This window comes from Dictyostelium discoideum (assembly GCF_000004695.1).
Source record: "Dictyostelium discoideum AX4 chromosome 3 chromosome, whole genome shotgun sequence".
NCBI lineage: Eukaryota > Evosea > Eumycetozoa > Dictyosteliales > Dictyosteliaceae > Dictyostelium > Dictyostelium discoideum.
The window spans coordinates 2,566,834-2,592,965 of NC_007089.4; the positions used below are offsets into that span (position 1 = coordinate 2,566,834).

The 26,132-nt window shown below is 20.1% G+C and overlaps 9 protein-coding genes across 9 annotated transcripts; 2 read left to right on the plus strand and 7 right to left on the minus strand.

The window, feature by feature from the left end:
- Positions 1-2,247: 2,247 nt before the first annotated feature.
- cprB (cysteine protease) lies at positions 2,248-3,791 on the minus strand (the record flags this gene model as incomplete). The annotated part of the gene is made up of 5 exons (XM_636402.1): positions 2,248-2,287; positions 2,415-2,439; positions 2,543-3,027; positions 3,109-3,253; positions 3,356-3,791. 5 exons carry the CDS (start codon positions 3,789-3,791, stop codon positions 2,248-2,250), a joined length of 1,131 nt encoding a protein of 376 aa, XP_641494.1.
- A 1,398-nt stretch (positions 3,792-5,189) lies between these two features.
- DDB_G0279809 (hypothetical protein) lies at positions 5,190-8,222 on the plus strand (the record flags this gene model as incomplete). The annotated part of the gene is made up of 2 exons (XM_636403.1): positions 5,190-6,704; positions 6,807-8,222. 2 exons carry the CDS (start codon positions 5,190-5,192, stop codon positions 8,220-8,222), a joined length of 2,931 nt encoding a protein of 976 aa, XP_641495.1.
- Positions 8,223-8,490: 268 nt separating this feature from the next.
- Positions 8,491-8,964, minus strand: DDB_G0279811 (hypothetical protein; the record flags this gene model as incomplete). Its single annotated transcript, XM_636404.1, has 2 exons — positions 8,491-8,530; positions 8,750-8,964. 2 exons carry the CDS (start codon positions 8,962-8,964, stop codon positions 8,491-8,493), a joined length of 255 nt encoding a protein of 84 aa, XP_641496.1.
- A 3,113-nt stretch (positions 8,965-12,077) lies between these two features.
- On the plus strand, positions 12,078-15,059 carry DDB_G0279813 (hypothetical protein; the record flags this gene model as incomplete). Its single annotated transcript, XM_636405.1, has 5 exons — positions 12,078-13,366; positions 13,730-13,845; positions 13,925-14,121; positions 14,213-14,429; positions 14,533-15,059. The coding sequence occupies 5 exons, from the start codon at positions 12,078-12,080 to the stop codon at positions 15,057-15,059; spliced, it is 2,346 nt and encodes a 781-aa protein (XP_641497.1).
- Positions 15,060-15,352: 293 nt separating this feature from the next.
- DDB_G0279815 (hypothetical protein) lies at positions 15,353-15,799 on the minus strand (the record flags this gene model as incomplete). The annotated part of the gene is made up of 1 exon (XM_636406.1): positions 15,353-15,799. One exon carries the CDS (start codon positions 15,797-15,799, stop codon positions 15,353-15,355), a length of 447 nt encoding a protein of 148 aa, XP_641498.1.
- A 1,290-nt stretch (positions 15,800-17,089) lies between these two features.
- Positions 17,090-17,866, minus strand: DDB_G0279817 (hypothetical protein; the record flags this gene model as incomplete). Its single annotated transcript, XM_636407.1, has 2 exons — positions 17,090-17,639; positions 17,748-17,866. 2 exons carry the CDS (start codon positions 17,864-17,866, stop codon positions 17,090-17,092), a joined length of 669 nt encoding a protein of 222 aa, XP_641499.1.
- Positions 17,867-18,237: 371 nt separating this feature from the next.
- DDB_G0279819 (hypothetical protein) lies at positions 18,238-19,446 on the minus strand (the record flags this gene model as incomplete). The annotated part of the gene is made up of 1 exon (XM_636408.1): positions 18,238-19,446. The coding sequence occupies one exon, from the start codon at positions 19,444-19,446 to the stop codon at positions 18,238-18,240; it is 1,209 nt and encodes a 402-aa protein (XP_641500.1).
- Positions 19,447-19,726: 280 nt separating this feature from the next.
- DDB_G0279821 (hypothetical protein) lies at positions 19,727-21,594 on the minus strand (the record flags this gene model as incomplete). Its single annotated transcript, XM_636409.1, has 2 exons — positions 19,727-20,126; positions 20,246-21,594. 2 exons carry the CDS (start codon positions 21,592-21,594, stop codon positions 19,727-19,729), a joined length of 1,749 nt encoding a protein of 582 aa, XP_641501.1.
- A 350-nt stretch (positions 21,595-21,944) lies between these two features.
- DDB_G0279823 (hypothetical protein) lies at positions 21,945-24,869 on the minus strand (the record flags this gene model as incomplete). Its single annotated transcript, XM_636410.1, has 3 exons — positions 21,945-23,829; positions 23,917-24,378; positions 24,532-24,869. The coding sequence occupies 3 exons, from the start codon at positions 24,867-24,869 to the stop codon at positions 21,945-21,947; spliced, it is 2,685 nt and encodes an 894-aa protein (XP_641502.1).
- Positions 24,870-26,132: the final 1,263 nt, after the last annotated feature.

Genomic DNA, 26,132 nt, shown 5'->3' on the forward strand with positions numbered 1-26,132 from the left:
TTTCCCAATAAATAAAAAAATAATTATTAAATTGTAAAATTCAAACATAAAACAGTTACCAAATTTCCTTTTTGAAAATCATTTTTTCATTTTTACAAAAAAAAAAAACATCAATTAATTTTTTATTTTATTACTTTTTAATAATTTAGAATTAAAAAACATTTTGGCTATTAAATTTAATAAGCAAATACAACATTAATTGGAGATTGAAAATCTGGCCATATATTTGAAATGATGTAACTTGATAATGAAAATTTGTTATTTATTGATAAAACATTTAAATTAATTGCAGTTGGAACATTTTCATTTTGACATAAGAAAACCAATGATTTATAATCAGACGATAGGAATAATGGATTGTATAATTTTGGTTGACCAACGTAAACTTGTTGTTTAAATTCTTGTTTACAAATATTACCAAAACCATGTTCAATAATTTTGCAACCTGTAAAAGAACCATCATCATTAACTAATACTAAATAAAGATCATCCAAGCTTTCATTACCATTAAAAATCATACTAATTTGATTTGACGATGTGCCACCAATACCGTAATATTCATAAACAGTTTCATTTGGTGTTTTTTCATTAACTGAAATGTTGAATGATAATGCATTAACTGAATTATCAGAACCGGTGTATGCTAAATACATAAGTTCCAATTGTTGATTTACACCCGTTGCAACTGGTGAGCCTTTGACATAAGCATATGCTTGAATAAATACATCTTTACTTGTATTATCCATGAAATTTAAAATTGTAACATGAATAACTTGGTTGGTATAACTATTATTTATAATGTATGCAATTTTATTAACAATTAAAACTTGTTGATTTGGTAAATTAATTTCATTCTTTGATTTAATAATACCGATTTCAATTATTTTTTTGTCTGTAATTTTATAAGCATATAAATAATAATTTTGTTCTGATGAACATAAAATATTTATCTTTTTTTTTTTTTAAATAAAATTAATTAATATTTAACTTAATTTTTTTTAATTTTTTTTTTTCTTTTTTTTTTTTAATACAAACTGTATCTGGGTCTACTATTTGTGTTGAAATTATTTGATATTCGATATCAAGATTAATACCTGGTGAATAGGCATTAACATTTGGATTAATAATATTTAAAATTTGTTTTCCACTAATTTCATCAAAACTTGTAAGAGAATAAAGTAAATTTGAAGAAGCTAAAGAAATTAAAAATTGGAAAGAAATTAAAAAAAGTATAAAGATAAACTTCATTTTTATTTTTAATATTAATCAAATCAACAAAAATAATATAATAAAAAAAAATTTAAATAAGAAAAAAAAAAAATAAAAAAAAAAAGAAAAATAAAATCAGAATAGAATGGAATTATGTTCGAAAAATATTTATGACATCACTTTAATTTTTAAACCTATTTCCTTTTTTTTTTAAATTTCCTTTTTTTTCTAAATTTCCTAATATTTTTAAAAAAATTTTTTTATTTTTTTAGATATTTATTTTCTCGAATTGTTTTATAATAATATCAATTGGAGAAAATAAATAAAAAAATAAATAAATTTAAAATTTTTTTTTTTCTACATACGATAATTTCAGATTTAACATTTTTACAACATTTGAATTTGTTGTTTTTTTTTTTTATTTTCTTTTTTTTTTAACCATAAAAAAAAAATAATATTAACCAAAAAAAAAGAAAAAAATATAAAAAAAAAAAAATTAAGAAAAAGCAACAAAAAAAGGAATTAAAATCGAACATAGTTATGTATTTGTATTATAACCTATTTTGGAATTATTATTTATTTATTTATTATTTATTTTTTTTTTTTTTTTTTTTTATATAAATCACTTTTTTTTTATTTTTTACATTTGAATTTAAATTGATGGTTGTTTTTAATTAAAATGAAAATTCATGTTTTGGTATTCAATTCAATAAGTTTCAAAAAATATTTGGTTTTTGAATTAATATCATTTAAATGGTCCACAACATTTAATAATACTTTTCCAAAAACCAAAATATTTTATGAAACATATTAAAATGAATTAAAAGATGTGTTTACAAACATTATTTTCAATCTGTAAAACTGTTGTGGTGGTTTATTTGTATTGTTAGTAATGGTATTAAAATTGGTATGAAAAAAAAAAGATAATATTTTATACAATTAGAAATTATTATTTTTATTTTTATTTTTTTAATAGAAAAACATTTCAGGTTACTAGATAGATCCAAACATTCTCCTATTCATTTTGGAACCATAAATCTAGGCAAGTGGATAAGAGCTAACTGATGCAATACCACAACTTTGGATAAGTTTGAAAGGTAAAGGTTTATTATAGTAATTTGAAATAAATTAAAAAATATAATTTTTAGTTAGTAAAAGATCATATTAATAGTAATTTAATTTAATAATATAAATTAAATACTTACTTATTCTTTCTATCCTTTGACATTACTAGTAATTTTTTTATAATAGTAAAAAATTGAAATAAAAAGTGATTAGAAATAATTTATAATTATAAATAATATATAATAATATATAATAATTAAATACTTACAAATGTAACCTTTTATACCCCATGAGGTACCCCATGAATTTTTAACGATCCAATAATTATTTGCCTTTGGTCTAACACTATCAGATGAATCATCAGAGGATTCAACTTTATTATCTTCATTCTTGTGGATAACAATGGTTTGTTTTCTGTTTAATACTGGACCTTCATCATCTTTACCTTGAACACCATAACCAACAACTAAAACACCATGATCCAATTCAGTTGGAGAACATTTTGGCTCATAATAGATACCAGATGTATAGAGTTGGAAACTATTATGGGAAGCATCAATTGCAACAGATACTGGACCATGTTGAGCACCATTCTCTAATGAAATCTCTGAACCGGCAGTAATGTTAACATAACCTTTAATGGTTGCACCAATATCAGATTTATTGAATAAACATGTTGAACCAGTTTCAGCAGTATATGGATAACTACTTTCAGTGTCAATACCCTTGTTTTTAATGATATAATCAAATGCACTTTTAATTTTATAATAATAAAAAAAAAAAAAAAATTAATAATCTAAAACTTATTTTTTAAAAAAAAAAAAAATTACTTACTTATTCATTAAACCACCATCACAACCAAAGTTTTCTTCTGGACCAGAGCAATCAACTAAATTTTGTTCAGATAGTGAAACCAATTTTTTAGTTTTTAATGCATGAGCACCTTCAGTACTACCAGTAGTAGAGAAAGACCAACAACCTATAAAATTAAAAAAAAGAAATAAAAAAAAAAAATTAATTTTAATATAGGTGTGTGTTAAAATTTAAATAAATAATAATAAATAATTAATTTAATACATACTACCACATTGACCTTGATCTTTAATTGGAGTTACAGCATTTTTAGTTCTCCAATCAATTGATTTTGGATTAGTTTGAAGATCTTCAACATTTAAAACTTCACGACCATCATAACCATTATAGGAATGTGCGTTAACTCTGGTACCCAAATAAGTTTTTCTATACTCTTCATTTGTAATATCAGCAAAATTGTTTAAGCCTAAAACTGTTTGAGAATCACCTTTGGAGTTCCAGTTATCAACATAGTCCATATTTGATTTGAAGATGGAATAACGATTGCTAAATTCACTTGATGAATATTGTCTATTGAATTTTAATGTCCATTCAGTAAAAGCGGTTCTATATTGACTTTCTGAGAATCTTCTACCATTTGGTCTAACATTTGCAAATGAAAAATTTACAAAAATTAATAATATTAAAAATACTAATAATCTCATTTTAAAATAATTAATTTTTTTTTTTTTTTTTTTTGTTTTTTTTTATATAAAATTTATTATACAAATAAAATTATAAAACAAAATTGTGATTTTGAAAAAAAAAAAAAAAAAGAATAAATTTATTAGATTTATACCCTTTTTTTTTTTTAAACAAAATTTTTTAAATATAAAAAAAAAAAATAAAAAAAAATAATTATTTTTAAAAAAAAAATAATAATTAAAATTAAAATAAATAAAATTTATATAAAAATGATAATAAATTATGATAATAAAAAAAAAATAAAAAAAACCTATATAAAACCCACCCCTAACTTAACACACCCGCTGTGTTTTCATAAATAGAAAAAATTTAAAGAATAAAAAAAACAATTGGTGATTATTTTAATAAATTCTATTGGATCATCAAACATTTCTTTTGATTTTTCATATTATTTTATGACGTTTTTTAATAATTGTATCATTAAAAAAAAAAAAAAAAAAAAAAAAAAAAAAAATGTTTTTTTTTTTTTGTGGTTAATTAATAGCTTTTTTTTTTTTTTAGGAATGATAAAAAGAAAAAAATAAATTAAAAAAAAATTAAAAAAAAATTAATTGAATAAAAAGGGCCCTTTATTTTTAAAAACAAAAAAAACAATTTTTGACTTTTAAAATTTGAAAAAACAACCCTTCCTTTTTTTTTTTTTAATAAAAAAAATAAATTTTTTTAATTTTTTAAAAACCCCAAAAGGTTTTTTTATTACAAGGGGGGGATAATAATTTTTTAAAAAAAAATTTAGGTTAAAAATTTAGGAAAAAAAATAATTTTTTGAAAAATTATTTTTTTTAAGATATCCATTTTAAATTTCCAGAATTTTAAAAGATTCAATCCATTACCCACAACAATATGATATCATTATTGTGTGGAATCTTCATAATTTTTTTTTTTTTTTTTTTTTTTTTTTTAAAACCCTTTGAACATGTAAATTAATTTTTCCAAATCTGGGAAAAAAAAAAAAAAAAAGATTTTTTTTAACATCGAAAAAGAAAAAAAAAACCCAAAAAAGAAATCTTTGAATTAAAAAAAAAAATAAAATAATTCAAAATAAAAAAAAAAAATAACAATTTTTTTTTTTTTTTCTTTTTTTTTTTTTTTTTAAAAAAACGAGCCGTCTTTTTTTTTTTTTTTTTTTTTTTTTTCTTTTTTCGTTTTTTTTAAATATAAAAAGGTTTATTATCAATTTTATTTTTTGGATTTATTTTATATACTAAATTTGTAAAAAAAATAAAATAAAATAAAAAAATAAAATAAAAAATAAAAATAAATCTTACCTTTTTTTTTCATTCAAAAACCACCGCACTTAAATTAACCATAAAATATTAAAATTATTTAAAACCAATTATTAATAAATAACCAATACAATGACAAAAACCAAAAAAACCACACCAAAACCAACAACACCAACAGCAACAAAGGTAGCAGATACATTAAAGAGTAAAAAAGGAGTACCATCCACAGTTAAAACTTCATCAATTGCAAATCATAAACAAGTTGGTGTATTAAATAATAAAGAAAGAAAACAACAATTAAAGAAATTAAAATTACAATCAAATTTATCAAATCAATCAACCAATGTTTATAATAATTCCAATAGTAATTTATCACATGAAAATATTTTAAAATCAGTTATTGATTCTTATATTTTACCATTAACAACATCAACATCAACCACCACCACCACCAAGAATAATTCAGCAACACCATCTTCATCATTTTTAGATATTAAAACTTATTTACCAAATGTAATTGTATTATTACATCAAGGTAAATGTTTAAAGAAATGTTTAGATTCAAATAATAAATCAGCTGAAAGTATTAAATTACGTGAAAGATGGATGGAACTTTTAGGATTCTTATTAAAACCAAATAATAATAATCTTTGGGTTGGTGTTCATTTACTTTGTGAAACTGTACGTGTTTGTGATTATGAAATTATGATTAACAAATTAGAACATTGGATAACAATTTTAACAACATTAATTGAAAATCAAAAAAAAGTTTTAACTTTAAAGAACCAACAACAAAATCAACAAAGTCAACAACAAATACCAAATACAATTTCATTTAAAGAATATGGATCAATTATAATATTATTATCATTATTAGTTGAAAAAGCAACAAAATGGAATGACTTAAAGAGAACAATTACAAATAATACAGTTATGTCACCAATTGTATCATTGATTTTATTATCATTAGATCAACAATATGGTTATCCAGATGAATGTAAAATAGATTCATTAGTTGCAATCACATCATTGATTCAATCGGCTACTACTGCTTTAAAACCATACCTTTTCAAAATTGAACAATTGGCTTATCCATTACTCTACAGTTCAAATAAATCAATTCAAGAGAGTACTTCAACATTAATTGCCAATCTTTCACAATGTGTTGGTATTAATACAACCGATTTATATTGGGATATTTCTGTTCAAAAGATTTTAGTTGAAATGAATACAATTGTTGATAAAGTTTTTAATATATTTGAAGATCAAGATCAAACTAATAGTAATAATAAATCAAATGTAGTTGATACTACTACTAATAATAATACTACAACTACATCAACTTCATCAACTGGTAGAACTATTAATTTACCAAATAATAGTAAATTATTAAATGTTGGTGATGATCAAGTTATTAGTATGTTAAAAAATTTATCATCTGTTAAATTCCCTGATACTCCAAAAGATGTTCATGCACAGACTTCATTTTATATTAAAGCTTTATTTGGACTTTCAAATTGTCTCTTACGTATTTTATCAACAAGTTCATCAACACCTTCACCTGTACCAATTGATGAAATTATTAAATTAATTTGTAGAATTTTAAATCCAAATTTAAATCATCTTGCTTTTTCAAATTTAAATTTAGTATGTATCTTTTTTTTAAAAAAAAAAAAAAAAAATATAAATATATATAAAATATTAATATAATTACTTTTTTATTATTTTTTTTATTATTTTATTAAATAGTCATTTTCAATTTCAGAAATGATATTTTTAATTCAACAATTTCATCAACAAGCATTTCAATTATTATCAGGTATTTTAAAAATTTTTAGAAAATCATTATTAGTTCATAGTAAAACCATTTCATCATTATTATTAAGACCATTGAAATCATTAAATTATTCATTAATGAGTCCAACAATTCATTCACAAATTTATAAAACCATTACAGATGCAGTTGAATCATTTGGTGCATCAAGTTCTGATTCATTGGCAATCCAAGTTTTACCAATATTATTAAAAGATATTTTACCATATATTCCAGAAGGTGGTAATAGCAACAATTCAATGTCAACAACTCAAAATACAACTTTATTAAATTCTTCAAAATTAACAATTTCTCAAACTATTAATAATGTTGATCCAACTTTAAATGATTTTGATTCTTTATCAATTAAAGAAGATGCTTTATCAGCTTTATCAAGTATACTTTTACATTGTGGTTCATATCTTCAACAACAACAACAAAATAATAATAATAATAATAGTAATTCATTTGGTACAGACAGTAATAATAATAACGGTCCAAAAGTTAAACAAATTTGTAGATTAGAAATTGATCAATTATTAGTATCATTATTATTAGAATGTCAATCATTATCAAGTGTTAAAAAGAATTCAACCACTTATTTAAATAGTAGTTATAATTGTTGGAGATATAGATCAAAATTATATGAATGTTTAATTCATTGTGTTTTAAAACCAGTTTCAAATATACCACCAGTTTTACCATACTCAATTCGTATATTTACAAATGGTATGAGTAATGATCATAATCCAAATGTTAGAAGCATTTGTTGTAAAGGTGTTTCAATTTGTGAATCAATCATTCATCCACAATGTCCATCATTAACTACTACTGCAACTACCACTACTTCAGTCACTTTTAATCAAAATCCTTCATCAGTTTATAAGAATTTATTAAATTCAAATACAAATGCAATTATGGGTCAAGAAGATGACGATTTTGAAGAATCAAGTGATTTTGATGAAAATTTAAATGATCAAGAAGATGAAGATGAAGATGATGATTTAGAAAATGAAATTGATGATAAAATTCAATTAGAAGATGATGATTTAGAAGTTGAAGAAGTTGAAGAAGAGGAAGAAGAAGTTGAAGAAGAAGAAGAAGTTGAAAAAGTTGAAGAAGAAGAAAAAGAAAAAACTATTGTTCATACAACTACAACTATTACTACTTCACAAAATAATAATATTGTAATGAAAACATCTTTATTCAATACCTCAACACTTCAAAAACAAGCTACTGTTGCTCCAAAAGTTTCTAAAATCGAACCAAAGAAACCATTAATCGCCGATAATAATGATGTTTCAATTGATGATGGTGATGATGATTTAGATTTACCAGATATTGAAGATTAATATCTTTTTTTTTAAAATTAAAAAAAGAAATAAAAAAAAAAAATAAAAAAAAAAAAATAAAAAAATTAAAAAAAATAAAAAAAAAATAAAAATAAACATAAATTTAGAAAATTAAAAAAAAATTAATATCAAATACCAAATGGTTTTTGATTTAAAATAAATAGTTTTATTGTAAATATATCTTTTTTTTTTTTTTTTTTTGTTTTAAAAAATAAATAATTATTTGATTGTTAAAATAAATAGGTTTTTTTTTTTTTTTTTTACTTTTTTAATAATAGTGATAGTAATGATTTTGATTATTTGCATATCTGTTTAATAATAATTATTATAGATATTAGTATTATTTTTATTTTATTTATTTATTTATTTTATTTTTTTTATTTTTTTTTTAAAAAAAATTACATACAAATTAGAATAATATTTTTAAGAATTAATCATATTTTTTATATAAATTTTTTCTACTTGTAAAATATTTATGAAATAAATGTTTATTATCTTCATTTATAAATAAATTATGAAAAACAAACTTTCCTTCATTAGAGTTTGAAACTAAATTATTATATGTATCATTTCTACACGAAGTTGGTAATAATGGTGATAAAGGTGGTGATGAAGTTTCTGATGAAAACGATGGTGATGATGGTGGTGTATTATTATTTACAAATATAAAATTATTTGGAAATTCAAAATAATTTATATCATTATTATTTTTATTATTATTAATTATATTATTAATATCCATTTTTTATTTAATTATTTTTTTTTTTAAAGTGTTAATTTATAAAATTATATTTAAAATAAATGATAAATCTTAATGAGTTTAAATAATTGGTTTTTTTTTATTTTTTTTATTATAATTTTTTATTTTTTTTTTTATATTTTGAAAATAAAAAAAAAAATGTATATGTATAATTATATTAATATATACTTTTAGTTTTTAAAAAGGTAAATGGATAAATCATCGCATCAATTGTTGCAACATCATTTTATTAAACTTTGGAGTGAATAAAATAAATGTTAAATTTTTTTACATCAGTTTACAAATACAAAAATGGAAAAAAATACTCACTATTGCACACATTCGTTCACCCCACTAACTAATTCGAGTTTTTTTTTTTTTTTTTTTTATAACACTTTTTTTTTATTTTTTTTATTTTTTTCAATATTTATTGATATTAGGGTATACAAATATGTGGGTAAAATTTAAAAAATAACAATAAATTAAGCAGTTTTTTCATTGGTAAAAATAATAGTAGAGTATCTATACTTATTTCTATTAACTATTAATAACGTTTTTAAATCTTAATACTTTGACTTTAATTAATTCAAATGATATTAATCTAATTTTTATAAAAAAGGAATAAAAATAATAAAAAAAATTATTATAATTTTTATTATTGTTAATATTACCATTATCACCCACTTTTATCTTTTTTAGTATTTTTTTTTTTTTTTTATTTTTTTTTTTATCACCCATTTTTTATCACTGCTAAAAATAAAATCCAATATAGGAAAAAACCAACTTAATGAGAACAATCCTATCATCATTAATGATTATTTTTATTTTTAGAAAATAAGAATATACATATTATCATTTCTAATTAGGAATTGCTAATCTATTTTTAAAAAAAAAAATCATCATTACACAGGATTAAAAAAAAAAAAACAAACAATACAAAACTTTAAAAATCACACATGTGCAATTCAAATAAAAGAGACTTTTAATAAATAAAAAATATCATCATTACACAGGATTAAAAAAAAAATAAAAAATAAAAATATTAGTTAATATTTTATTTATATATAAATATATACTTTTTTTTAAAAAAAAATAAAATAATGGTTGTTTTTTATATTTTTATTTTACTGCTATATTAATAAAACTTTTTTTTCCTTTTAGCATTTTTCTAAAATCTTTATAATAAAAATAGATTATTCATCACTTTTCAAATAAAAAAAAAAATAAAAATAAAAAATAAAAAAAAATAAAAATATTATTATAAATTATATTTTCTATTATTACTATAATTAACACTCCTTTATCTTTTTGGTGTTTGTCATTTAAATTGTTTTTTTTTTTTCTATTTTAATCTAAAAAACCAAATTTTTTTGTTTTTTATTTGGAAAATAAAAATTGGTTACCATTTTGTGTGTTTCTTGTTTTATCTATTTTATAATTTATTAAATAAAAAAAAAAGTCAAATCCTATTAAGTTGAACTAATAATTATAATAATAATAATAATAATTTTATAAATGTGTTACATGTTGTCAATGAAATGGTAGTGAATGGGAAAAAGAAAAAAAGTTTAGGGTGGTATGTTTCCTTGGAAAATATTTAAAAAATCATTTTATTATTTAATTTTTTTTATTTTATTTTTTATTTTATTTTTAATTTTTCAGACCCACCATCATCAATGATTAATGTTTATTTTTAGGAAAATTGTCACCCAAACTCATCTTAATAGGAAATGCCGAGCAATCCTCCTTTCATTTTTTATTTTTTTTTTTTATTTTTTTTTATTTTTATTTTTATTTTTTTTTTTTAACAATTATTCAACAAAATTGTGTAAGGATTTAAAAAATTAAATAAAAATTTGCTCAAGTATTTTTTTTTTTTTTTTAAAATAATTGAAATGAGCCATTGTTTTATTTTTAAATATCATTCCATTAAATTGATTGAAAAAAAAAAAAAAAAAAAAATTAAAAAAAAAAAAAAAAAAAAAAATTAAAAAAAAAAAAAAAAAAACCAAAAATAAAAAACTAAAAATATTTTTGTGACCAATAATCAGTTTTGATCAAACACATCTATTATACAATCACCCCTCATTATCACCCATCTTTTTAGAACATCTCACTTTTTTATTTTTTTTTATTTTTTTTATTTTTTTTTCTTTCATAAAAATTGTTAAAAATATTAGCTTTTTTTCCTTTTGAAAAAAAAAAAAAAAAAAAGAAACCAAAAAAAAAAAAAAACAAAATTTGTAGTAATATTAAAAAAATAAAAAAATAAAAAAATAAAAAAATAAAAAAATAAAAAAAAAACACCCACAAAAATAATATTTGCAAATTATAATTTTAAATAAATAAAAAGTCATTAGACAATACCATAAAAAAAAAAAAAACAAACATCAACAACCAATAAAAGGAGATATTAGAATTTAAAAAGGCGATTGATTTATATAGGGAATTTTTTTTAACATTAAAAAAATAAATTAATAAATAAAATAATAAAATAAATATACAATAGGTAAATATCGGATATTAATTATTAAATATCATCACCATCACCATCAATCATTATCATCACCAATTTAAGAGTTCAAAAAAAACAACTCGTCCATATATCTAAATTATAATAATTAATTTTTATTTTTTCCTTTTTTAATAATCCAATTTAATTATTTTTTAAATTTATAATAATAAATAAAAAAAATTAAAAATTCAAAAAAATAAAAAAAATAAAAAAAAAATTATAAAAAAAAAAAAGCTCATCATTAATTGTTTATTTTTGAATAGTAAGATTATAAATTTATATTAATTCATTATATATATATATATTTGATTTTAATACCACCCATTATTTAATTTTATTTTTTTTTTAATTTTATTTTTTAATTTTTTTTTTTTTAAAATTTTTTTTTTTTTTAAAAAATAATAAAAAAAAAAAAAAAAAAAAAACCACATAACAATTAAGAAATAATCACACGTTCATACACATAATAACAATAAAAATAACAATATATAAATTAATATTAATATTTATATACATATATATATATATAGTAAAAAATAAAAATAAAAATAAAAAATAAAAATAAAAATCAAATAAAAATAAAAATAAAAAAAATCAAATAATGTACAATTCATTTCAAGAAAGGCAACCAAATACTGACAATATAATCAGTGCAAAATTGAAATTGAATGAATTCTTTTTAACTTATTTATCCCAGAGTGAAACTACACAATATATTCATGATTTACTCAATGGTATAAGTCAATCATCTGGTCAAAGTTCAAAGTCAACTCCTTCTTCACCTTCAACTTCACCATATAAACAACCTTATCCTTTCTTAAATAGTAATAATAACAATAATAATAATAATAATAATAATAATAATAATAATAATAATAACAATAATAATAGTGCATCAATAACAATACCAATCCAATTTTCATTGGGTGAATCAACCAATGATAATTCAAATGAAAATAATAGCTCATTGAAATCTGATATAAAAATGGATGAAGACGAATGTAATAATAATGATAATACTATTAATAATAATGAAAATAATAATAATAATAATAATAATAATAATAATAATAATAATAATAATAATAATAATAATAATAATAATAATAATATCTATACAAAAGATGAATCACATGAATCATCATCATCAGAGGTTGTAACTTCACAAATAGCAACCTCAACATCTTCACCTCAAAAAGAAATAAAAGAACAAAATGATAAAGAGAAAGAAAAAGGCAAAGAGATTGAAAATGAAGATGAAAATGAAAATGAAAATAAAAATGAAAATAAAAATGAAAATAAAAATGAAAATGAGAAAGAGAAAGAAAAAGAGGAAAAAGAGTTGGGATTAAAAAAAGAAAAAGAGGAAAAAGAAAAACAAGAGAAGGAGGAGGAAAAACAAGAGACTACTACCACCACCACCACTTCAACCACTATATCATCAGATGATAAAACTGTAAATAACATATCACCAAATAAAAACAACAATAATAATAGTAAAAAATTAAAAAGCGAAGATGGATGTGTTATCATTCAGTGTGATGATAACAATAATATTGAAACAACATCATCATCATCATCAACAAACAATATAGAATTACCAAAGATACCACAATTTTATTTCCCAAAAAGTAGAGCAATAAATGATAAATTAGAAACTAGTATATTTACAATTAAAAATAGATTTCAAACTTTTAAATCAATTGATATGAATCAACAATCATGTACTAATATCCCCGCAAAATATATCTCCTCATTTGATGAATTTGAAGTTTTAATTAAAGATTTACATTCTTTCCCAAGAATTTTAAATAGACTTTTATTCATTTACACTTTAAAACAATTAAAATTAATTGATGCAATTTATATACCTCAAGATGCATTCATAGAGTAAGTGGTTGTTTAAAAATTCAATTGAAAATATGAGAATAATAAAAAATTGTATCAAAAAAGGTGTTTTGGATTTGTGTGGGAGTGACACTTTTTTTAATTTTTTTATTTTTTTTTACTATCCAAAACACCTTTTTTTTTTTTGGGAGTCGCACAAAAATAAAAGTAAAAAAAAAAAAGAAAAGAAGCAACAATACTAGCGTCGCATAAAAAAAAAGAGGCGACAAATACTAGCGTCGCATAAAATTACTTTTCACCACTTTAATGTTGAAATTATTACACCCGACCACCAAATTTTTTATTTTTCACAAATAAAAAATAATTTCTAATACTTTTTTTTTTTTTTTTTTTTTTAATAATTAGGTTTTGGAAAACATATATTTATGGTAAAGATGCAGAAGATTTACTATTTAATATTTTAAAGAAATCTGAAGATTCAAACTTTTTATTTTATGAAGATTTTTTCTTATTTTCAAAAAGTAATTATTAAATTTTTTATTATTATTATTTTTTATAAACCAATTATTAATACTATTATTATTGTTTTAAAAATTAAAGCATTGATCGATTTTCATCCAGGTTTAGAATTTTTATCAAATACACCAGAGTTTCAAGATAGATATCAAGAAACAATTATTATTAGAATATTTTATGGAACTTGTAGAAATAGAGGTAGAATTACCGCAAAGGATCTAAAAACAAATAACTTTATTAGATCATTAAGTTTATTAGATGCTGAACCTGATATAAATAAGGTAAATTTTTCTTTTCAAATTTTAATTTAGAAATTAATATCATATTAATTATATATTTTTTTTTTTTTTTTTTTTTAAAAATTAATTTTAGCATTTAGAATATTTTTCATATGAACATTTTTATGTTATTTATTGTAAATTTTGGGAATTGGATATGGATCATGATCTCTTCATTGATAGTAATGATTTAGCAAAATATGGAAGTTGTAGTTTAACTCCATTAATCATTGAAAGAATTATTGCAAATTCAATATTTACCAAACCTTTATTTGGTATTAGAAATAAAATTTCTTATCAAGATTTTGTTTGTAAGTTATTTATTTAATTATTATTATTATCATTATTATTTTAAATTAATTAATTTTATTTTATTTTATTTTTTATTTTTATTTATTTTTTTTTACTATTTAGGGTTTATATTATCAGAAGAAGATAAAACAAGTGAAACTAGTATTGAATTTTGGTTTAGTTGTTGTGATTTAGATTGTGATGGATTTTTAAGTTTATATGAAATGGATACATTTTATAAGGAACAAAAGCAGAGATTAGATTATTTGAATTTAGATCCCCCAGTATTTAAGGATCTTTTATGTCAAATCTTGGATATGATTAAACCAGAGGCAATTGAAAAGATTACATTGTTGGATTTAAAGAGTTCAAAAATGGCTGGTTATTTATTCAATGTATTATTTAATATCAATAAATTCTTACAACAAGAATCAAAAGAATCAATCACTTGTAATCAACCAATGAGCGATTGGAATAGATTTGCTTTACAAGAATATGAAAGAGCTTTGGCCGAAGAATCACTCTCTTATCAAGACGATGAAGACGATCAAAATGATGACCAAGATGATGACGACCAAGATGATGACGATCAAGATGGTCATCACCATAATCAATATCATCATCAAGATAATAGAATGTTAATAGGTTAAAAAAAAAATAATAAAAAAAAATAATAAAAAAAAAAAAAAATATATAAAGTATATTTATATAAACATATACATTAAATATATACATATAATTATCAACTTTTTTTTTTTTTAAAAAAAAAAATAAATAAATAAATAACAAAAACTATTTAAAATTTTATTTAATTTAAACTTTAAAAAAAAATAAAAAAAATTAATTATTAAGAAATAAAAAAAAATAAAAAAATATTTATTTATAAAATTATTTAATTTTACAACATTTTATTTTATTTTATTTTATTTTAGTTTTAATATTTTTATATTATTAAAATTAAAGTTATTACAAACAATAATAATATTAATGATGATGGTAATAGTTTAAAAGATGAAGAATCAACGAATGATTGATAACACATTGCATTGAATACACCATAGTCTGTTATATTGGTATCTATTACATTATTACAATTAAATATTAATTGAGTGAATTGAGTTGAACAATCATTACTGTGGTCATAAAGATTTAAATTAAATTGTCCAGTTAAATTTGATCTTTTTTCAATTTTAAAACTTCCAGTTTCACAAATTCCACTTGAGGTTGAACAAGAATCTAATGATACATCATAAACTTTGGATAAGCATTTCTTAATATTAATATCAAATGTTGTAAATTCTAGTGTTTCAATTGATTGTACAAATTGATTTTCTTGGAATATTATAAAAATAAAAAATAATATTATAACTATTAAATTTTTAAAATACATTTTTTTTTTTATTTTTATTTTATTTTTTTATTTATTTATATATTTTTTTATCTATTATTTATCTATAAAATTAAAAAATTAGTTTTTATTCTCTACTTCAACAACAATAAACTATTATTTAATCTTTGAATTTAAATTTGCAGATTAAATAAAAAAAAAAAAAAAAAAAAAAAAAATAATAAAAAATAAAATAAAATAAAATAAAATAATGAAATAAAATGGGGAAAAAAAAAAATGATCTATTATTAGCTTAAAACCAACACTCCATCAAAAATTTCATCTTGTATTTTATTAAAAAAAAAAAAAAATCATAATTTTTTTTTTAGTTTTCAAATAATGATTTTTAGGAATTAAAAAAAAAAAAAAAAAAGAGGTACCTACAATATTAACACTTGAATGTGGGTTCTTATTTGTTTATTGTATCTGGGTCGCACAAAATAAAGAAGTGTGTTTTTAGATATTAAGTTTAGAACAATAGGTGGGTAGTTGAACTCTTTGTCTCTTTACTATTATTATTTTTGAAAAAAAAAAAAAAAACAAAAAAAAAAAAAAAGATAAAAATAAAAAATTATTTTTGGTTTTATCAGTTCTGTTTTTGAGTGTTATTAAAAAAAAATAAAAAAAAAATAAAAAAATAAAAAAAATAATTATTAAAAATAATTAAAATTAATATGTTGTAAAATGTGTGGGTATACCAATATAATTATTTGGCTCACATTGAAAAAATTAACAATCAAATATTTCATTTAAATCTCAAGATTAGATTTTGTGGGGGTATATTTTTTTAAATTTCGAACAAAAAAAAAAAAAAAAATAAAAAAAAAATAATAAAAAAAACAATAAAAACCTAATCAGATTTTAGTTTGTGTAAATATACACAAAATAACGATAAATATAACTACCAAACATTTTATTTAAAATAAAATTAATTTTTTTTTTTTTAATAATTATAATTATTATTTTATTAAAAAAAAATTATTTAAATATTATATTTCTTATTTCACGTTTTTATTAATATTTAATTTTCAACATAATTAAATATTTTACTTCAAATTGATTTTTTTTTTATTTTATATTTTTAAAATATTATCAATTTTATATTTTTTAAAATAATTTTTTTTTTTTCAAATTGATTTATACATACTACTATTCAACTAACAAATTCCTAAAAACAAAATAATAATTTTTTATTACCTCTATTCTAAAAAAATAAAAAAATTAAAATATCTAAAAATTTTAAATATAAATTTTTTTTATTTTTAATTTATTTTGGATAATAAAATTTTAATTTTAACAATAATTTACTTGATTGTTAGCATTACCAGCTTGATTACAAGATAATGTAACATTTGAAAGTTTACAATTGGTACGATTGATACAGTTATCGAGATATGCTGTATTATTATTACAGATATATGAAGTTGAATAATCACCATTTACTACCTTCAAACCATTTGAAATTGTAGTAGTAAACATAAGATCACTATTATCACAAACGTTAAAATTTGGTTCGGCATATTGTGAGAATAAAAGTGAATTTGGAGGATATACTGGTTCATCAGTGAGAGAAACTAAAGAATATTGGAAAGTGACACTAACCACTGTACCATTGAATGGTAATGGTAAGAAAGAACTAAAGGTGCATGAGTTATTTAACATCGAATATTGTTGTAATGCACTTTGACAAGCCATATCAGTGTAGTTGTAAGTCTTTAAATAAAGATATGTTTCATTTACAGAAAATGATTCCCAAGTTGCAGTGTAAGACATTGGTGTAGCAGATGGACCATTTCCTAAATTATATATACATGGTTGAGATGTTGAAATTGAATATCCAATACTAAATTATTAATTAAAATTTTAATAAATAAAAATTTTTTTTTTTTGATTTGTTAATATTATAAATAACAATTCGGTGAATGTACGTTTTTTTTTTTAAAAAACTTACCCAAATGAAGGTGTTAAACATTCATAGTCTTGGTATGGAATAAAATTAATAAATTTTTGAGATTTGACAAAACAACAAAGTATTGAGAGAATGATTAAAAGCGAAGTAAATATTTTCATTTTATTTAAAAATAAATAAAATTCATTCCAATTTTTAATTTAAATAGTTTTTTTTTTTAAAAAAAAAAAAAAAAAAAAAAATAAAAAATAAAAAAGAAAAAAAGAAATATCCTAAAAAGAAAAATCCTAAAAAGAAATTTAAAAAAAAAAATTCAAAAAAAAAAAAAAAAAAAATATCCTAAAAATCTAAGGCATGATGACGTGCTTTGAAATCACCTATTAATTTGGGGTGATAATAAAAGTAATCAAAATAAAATGTGATAAACAATTTTCCAAATTTTCCTCAATGAAATAACTTTATTATTAAAAAAAAAAAAAAAAAAAAAAAAAGATTTTATTTTATTTTATTTTTTCCAATCACATAAATTTCTTTAAAAACTATTATTAATATTTTTATTATTACTTTTATATTTGATTGATTTATTTTTTAATATTGATGACAATAAAATATCATTAAAACTAATTGGTGGAATTTCTTCATATTGATTTCGAGACTCTCTACACCAATGATTAATTTGTAACTTTTTTAAATATTTATGAGTAGATAAAGTTCTTGAAATAAATTCTAAATAATTAAAAAAGTTTTTATCTTTTCTACTATTTTTACAAATACATTTTTCATATTTAATGTTACTTTTATTTTCATTATTATTATTATTATTATTATTATTATTATTATTATTATTATTATTATTATTATTATTATTATTATTATTATTATTATTATTATTATTATTATTATTATTTTTATTTGTATTATTATTTGAATTTATAAAACCATTTTTTTTTGAAGATTTATTTAAAGTGTAATATAAATCAATAAAACATAAATTAAATTTAAAATTTACTATATTTGGACATGAAGATAATATATAATAAACATTTTCAATTGTTGTGGTATCTAAAAACATTTCAATAATATTTGAAGATAATAATCTATTATTTGATTCAATGAGTTGTTTAAAAGGAAATGAATTTGAACTATGAAGTAATTTAAATTTCTTTACAATAAAATTATTTTGAATATTATAATCAGTTATTAATTGTGGTATTGTATTACCTTGAAAATTTGATAATACTAATTTTTTGAAATCTTTAATATTTGGAAATTGGTCTCTGGGATTCTTAGCATCTAAATTGAAATGTTTACAATACAACATTTTCAAATAGTTTGGTTGTAATCTATTATATGTTCTAGAGTATTGAAAAGTTGTTATTTTTAAAAGATTTTTAAATTGTTTACATTTATCCATTAATAACATTATATCATTCTCCATGAATAGTTTAGTATTTCTTGTTTTTTTACAAACTAAATAAAGTACATCAAAACCAATATGGTGACCTTTTAATTTCATAATTTCAACATTATCACTTTTTATTAATGAATACTTTGAATTTGAATATCTATATAAACAATTATCAAATGGATTATCAATTACTGTATTAAAATTATTTGAAAATACATTAAACCATTCCCAACATACAAGAGAAATTGATTTACTATAATTCTTTATCACTTTTTTATTAATTTGAAAAAATAAATTAATTATATATCTTTGTAAATAAATTGGAATAATCATTTTTAATAAATAAAATAAAAAAAATAAAAAAGATAAAAAAAAAAAAAAAAAAAAAAAAAAATGAAAAAATTAATATAAAATTAGAATTCTAAAAATAAAAAAAAAAAGGATCAAAAAAAAAAAAAGTTGTGTGTTGATTTTTTTTTTTTATTTTTATTTATTTATTTTTTTTTTTATTTTTATTTATTTATTTATTTTTTTTTTTTTTTTTTTTTTTTAATTTTTTTTTTTATACTACTACTACTAGTTAATTAATTTGAAAATATATTTAAATGAATTTTTAAAAGATTGAAATTGATTTATTCTTTTTACCAATTCTCTTACGAGCAACATTTGGATTCTTATTACCATAACCAATTACAATATCATCAGAAGGACCTTTATGACCAAAACCTAAATCGAGATCATTCATATTGATTTCTTTTGAAACTTTCTTTTTATATAATTGACCAGTTACTCTTAATTTATGTAAATATTGATCTTCAGTAAGAATGATATCGTTACTCTTTTTACCACCTTTTGGTTTTGGAATTGAATAAATTGTACCTCTCAAATTGAATTGTTTAGCTGAACCAACACTAACTCTTTGATTACCATTTCTATCAACATATGTTGTTGCTTTATATAATGATTTATTACCACAATGTCCACAAAATATTTTATCCATATCAGTTGTAATACTTTTTTTTTAATTTATAAATAAATAAATAAAATAAAAGTAATTAGTATATACATATATTTAAATAATTATTTAATTTTTTTTTTTTTTTTTTTTTTTTTTTTTCTATGGTATACATACTTTAAACATGCAACACATTTTAAAACGAATTGTTTAACTTGTTTAATAACGACACCATCAGCACTAATTAAATGAAGACCCATTTGAAGGATAACATTTTGCATAGAGAAATCTCTAGTGATACAACCAACATCATAATGTACTTTCTCTTGAACATAAGTTGAAGATAATTTATTTTTAATATTATCAGGTGTAATCCATTCACCTTCGTCCTCTACTTTAATAACTCTATTCTTTTTTCTTTCTTCAGCTTCTTCAGCTTGTTTAATCTTTAATTGACGTAAAACTTCTTTTGGATCAACTAAATTTTCTTTTGAAACTTCTTCTTCAATCTTTTCTAAATTTACCATTAATTTATTATTTCTTTTCTTTTTACCTGTTATATTATTATTATTATTGTCATTATTATTATTAGTGTTATTATTATTATTATTTACAGATTCTTTTTCTTCTTCAACTTTTTCAACTTTTTCAACTTTTTCAACTTGTTCAACTTTTTCAACTTTTTCTTCCTCTTTTTCTTCATGTTTATGATCACAACAACTATCAGTAGTTGTTGACTCTATATTTTTATTATCAGTTGATATTGGTTTTGATTTTTTATTTTTATTTTTATTTTTCTTTTTCTTTGGTTTATCTGCAGTTGTTGTTGTTGTTGCTGTAGAAGTAGTAGTTGTAGTAGTTGTAGTTGATTCTGTAGTTGTATTTGATTCTGAGGCCGATTCTGATTTATTATCTTTTTTATTATTATTGTTGTTATTGTTATTATTATTATTATTTTTCTTATGAACTGGTTTCTTTGTTACAACTTGAAGTTTTTCAGGTTCAGTTTTAATATGATCAATACCATTAACTTGAGCTTCAAAAGTATAAGTTAAAGCTATTAATTTCATATCGGTAGCAGATAAAGATGGATAATCACCAGTTTTCTTTGAAAATTCAGAGACTGCAACCATTGATTCATGGGTTGGTTGTCTAGTTTTAATTTCAAATGGAAAAGATGTTAAGAAAGTACTTGTTTTTTTATCTTTAACTTCTTCTAATACTTCTGGAATTGTCCATAATTCTTTACCTAATGTCTCTAATCTTGTACCTGAAATTAATGCATTTGTATCAATAATTAAATAACTTGCTGTAGTTTTTTCATTTGTCATTGCTAATGTTTCCATTGATTTAACTAATTCATCACTTTCAGCAGTAACGCTTCTTTCGCCAAATGGATTATCATTTGAATTTTCATTTAATTCATTTAATTCTTTTAATTGTTCTTCTGTTAATTCTTCATATTCAACCTCTTCTTCCTCTTCTTGTTGTTTATCAACAATATTATTTTCAATTGGTTCACTCATATTGTTTAATTAATCTTTTTTTTGCTGTGATTGAAAAATTTAAAAAAAAAAAAAAAAAAAAAAAAAAAAAAACGAATTTTGCCGAACGAAAGAATTGAGAAAAAAAAATAAAAAAAAAAAAAAATAAAATAAAATAAAAATTAAATAAAATTAAAAAAAGAAGAAATATATAACTCTAGAGTTTTTAATTAATTTTTTTTTTTTTCAATATAAATATTATTCATATATAATTTTATTTTATTTTATTTTATTTTATATTTTTTAAATTTTATTTTTTTATTATTTAACAAAAATTGATTTGATTATTATTATTATACTTTTTTATATTTTTTTTTTTTTATTCAATTAATTTATTCTCTTTTTTGTTTTGGAGTATTATTATTATTATTATTATTATTATGATTTTGTTCTTGTAATTGTTCAACATGTAAAACTATATCTTTAACTTTGCTTATGAAATGAACTAAAATTTGACTACTATAATCTATGAAAGGACCAGCCAAACCTAATTTGAATAAAACGAAACCAACACCACCCAATAGGATTGTTAATAACAATAATAATGGTGAAGAGATGATTGAGATGAATTCATTGAAACCTAAAACGCATAAGAGAATGATCATATAACCTGGTACACCACCACCAGATGTTAAACGATTTTGTTCAGAGAGGGCTTGCATATAATCACTCTTTATTGTTAAACGGAAATTTTCACAAGCTAAACAACAATCTTTATATGGAATGATAATTTTTGAACTATTGACCATGGTATTTTCTTCGTGTTCATCATTATCAAGACGTTTAAAGAAAGAAACATTTGAATCTTCCTCATCCAAACGAAGATAGGAGAAAAGATCGATTAACTTTTCAGCATTTTGACGTGCATCTTGGAAAATTGAAGCGATATCATCAGTTTTTGTCCATTTTCTTGGAAGATTACGATTGTCCATATTGAATTTCTCTTCGAAACGTTTACGCATACGCATTTGTAAGAATTCAGCACGTTCAGTGATTTTATTCTTTAAACCATCAGCTAATTGCTCTCTAAATTTATTGATTAATTCATTGACTTTTTGTTCGTCCAATTGGAAATCTACTAAACGATCTCTAAATTCCTTTTCATTGGAAGAGAGTGCATCATCATAGTAAGTTTTAATCTTTTGCCACATATTATTTGGTGCTTGTTCTGTGATTTTGGTTAATAAAGGTGTTAATTCTTGTTGGAAGGTTTTATCTCTCATTAATTTTGATAAACGTACTAATTGATTCTCTTTTAATATTGAAAGTTCTTTATCGATCTTTATCTTTAATTGTTCTAAATCATTTTCAAAACTCCAATCACTACCTGGTACAATAGATTGATTTGCAACAATTTCAAAATATTCAATTGATTTCTTTTTAATACCATTTGACCATGTTGAAAATTGTGGTATAATACCAACTGATGCTGCTGTTAATAAAACTGAACTACCATCACGTTTTTTATTATTATTATTACCACTACCACTACTACTACCTGTATTTGAATCAGTAAATTCTTTAATTAATGAATTATAAAATACTAAAGTATTTTCATTTAATCTTTCCATTTGTTTATCGAAAAGATATTTCAATTCAGTGAGAATACGGTCAGTTAATACTTGACGTTTCTTTTGAACTGTTTCTAAATGATAACGTTGTGCAGGTTCATCATAAACTGATAAAGATTGGTCGAGAATACGTTTTGATTTCTCACCAAATTGTTCTTGAATACGACCACGTTCAATATGTTCTTTGATTGGTTTAATGTCACGTGTAAATTGAGTCATTGATTGTTCGACAAATTCATCACAACGATAAAGAGCCAACATCTCCTTTTGTGATGGTAAATCTAAATCACGATTACTCTTGATGGTTTCCCAAACTTGATAACTGAATTGATAGAATCCATCGGCTGGAATATCATCATTTCTATACTTTCTCTTTGGAATAAAACTATCGGCACCACTATCACTGAATCTTTGTTTCAATTGTTCAACTTGACCTAAAAATGCTGTTGGTGAATAAATCTTATGTGGTAATGTTGTAAATTCAAAATCAAAGAAATCACTCTCTCTTGTACCCACAAATTCCTCTGGTTTTTGTAAATCTGTCCATAATTTTGTAATATCTTCCATTAATGTTGCTTTTAATCTTTCTAATGGTGTAACACCATCATGATCTCTAATTAAGAAAAATATTAAAATTTTATGATTTCTTTTAAAAAAAAAAATAAAAAAAAAAAATATTAATAAATTTGAATTACAATTTATATTTATGTATATTAATATATATATTATTTACCTTTTCTTTTGAAATAATTGTAAATTTAATTCAAAAACAGTTTTTAATAATGAAATATTTGCAGCATTATAACGACCAATATCATGAGCCCACATATTGATAATAAGTACTGAAGAGAGTGCTAATGAAAAGAGTGAAGTTTTTCTTTCAAATGCTTTTTCATCTTCACCTCTTTCACGACCATCAGTACCTTCAACATCTAAAATTAAAAATGTTTCATTCTTATTGTTGGTAGTACTTGCAACACCCATCCAAACACCTTGTGTAGTTTGTTTACGACCAGTTGATGCGTCCATAACTGCAAATCTTGTATTGAATAATAAATTCAATAATGTACTCTTACCACTACTTTGTGGTCCTAAAATTGAAATAACTGAATAATCAAATCCTTTTGTTAAAAAATCATCTCTATTTGATAATGTTGATAAAAATGTTGTTCTACCATTTTTATTATCTTCTTTTCTATTTATTTTTTTTTAATTAAAAATTAAAAAAATTTAAAAAAAAAAAAAATTGGCAATGAAAAAAAAAAAAAAAAAAAAAAATTAACAGATTGGTGTTAGAAAATAATTTAAGCTATCTATTTATCAAGATTTAAATAATAAAAATACTTACACAATGTCACCTTTATGATCGATAAATTGTACAATATCTTGATATTCGTGTTCTTGTTCTTGTGTTTGTTGTTTTTGTTGTTGTGGTGTTTCTTGTAGTGTTGGGGTTGGTCTAATTGGTTCGACTGGTTTTGTTTCCTCTAAAACAACAAATTCATCCTCTTGTTGTTGAGTATCTTGGTCGTCTATTTGTTCTTGTTGTTCTTGTTGTTGTTGTTCTTGTTGTTCTTGTACTTGTTGTTCTTCATCTTCTTGTTTAATATTTTCATTGCTCAATCTTGGTTGATTGGTTTGTTGTTCTTCTTCAACTGTTTGATTTGTAGTTATTTCTTCGCTCATTTTTTTAAATTAATTGTTTTTTTTTTGGTTTTTTGAAATTTAGTTGGATATTTTTTTTTTTTTTTTGTTTCAAAAAAAAAAAAAATATTATGTTATAAATATATTAATTTATGTATTTGTAGTATGATATGGTACAACGCTGTTTTACTATCTTTGTTTTTTTTTTTTTTGAAAATAAAAAATAGAAAATAAAAAACAAAAAAAATAAAAAAATAAAAAAAATAAAAAAAAAAAAAGAAATTAAAAAAATAAAATAAAAAAAAAGAAATTTTAAAATTGTTAGCAATGTTTTTTTTTTTTTTTTTTATCTTTAAAAAGTTATAAAAAAACAAAAATATTTACCCTTTTATGTATGTTTATCTAAATAGGGAAAAAAAAAAAAAAAATAATGAATAACCAATTGTAAAAATAAATAAATTTTTAGTGCTGAATAAAAAAAAAAAAAAAAATAAAAAAAAAAAATAAAAAATAAAAAAAAAAAATAAAAAATTTAATAAAAAAAAAAAAATATTTTTCAAATTTGAATGCGCGGACGAAAGAATTTGAAGTGAATTTTTGGTAATATACGTGTAATTTTTAAAAAAAAAAAAAAAAAATTTTAAAACCAAAAACTTTTGTTTTTCCCATCAATTTTTTTTTTGTTAATTTTATTTAATTTCATTTTCTTTTTTTTTTTTGATTATTTAATTCTAATTTTCATTTTTTTTTTTTTCCTTTTTGTTTATTTTATTCTTATTTTTATTTTTAATTTTATTTTTATTTTATTTTTATTTTTATTTTTATTTTTATTTTTATTTTTATTTTTATTTTTATTTTTATTTTTTTAACTTTTATCTTCACAATGATAAACAGTAAAACTCACCTATTTTTATTTATTCACAAGTTTTTAAAAATAAATAAATAAAAAAAAAAAAAAAAAAAAAAAAAAAAGAGTTTTCACACATATTCCTAAAGGTAATAAGCTACGAACGATAAACATAAAGGATTTTTTTTTTTTTTTTTTTTTTTTTTTTTCTAAACACCACACAAACAAAAAAAAAAAAAAAAAAAATATCCAAAACAACCTTTTGTTTACCAAAAAAAAAAATATAAACAAAATAAAATAAAAATACTATCCAATGTGATAGCGCCAGAGACAACATTTGTGTTTGTGTGACACTTTTATTTATAATAATGTCAGATCCAAATCAGATTTCAAATAATTACTGACAACCCAACCGCTAAAAAATTTTTTTTTTTTATTGGGCAATGAAAAATCTTGGG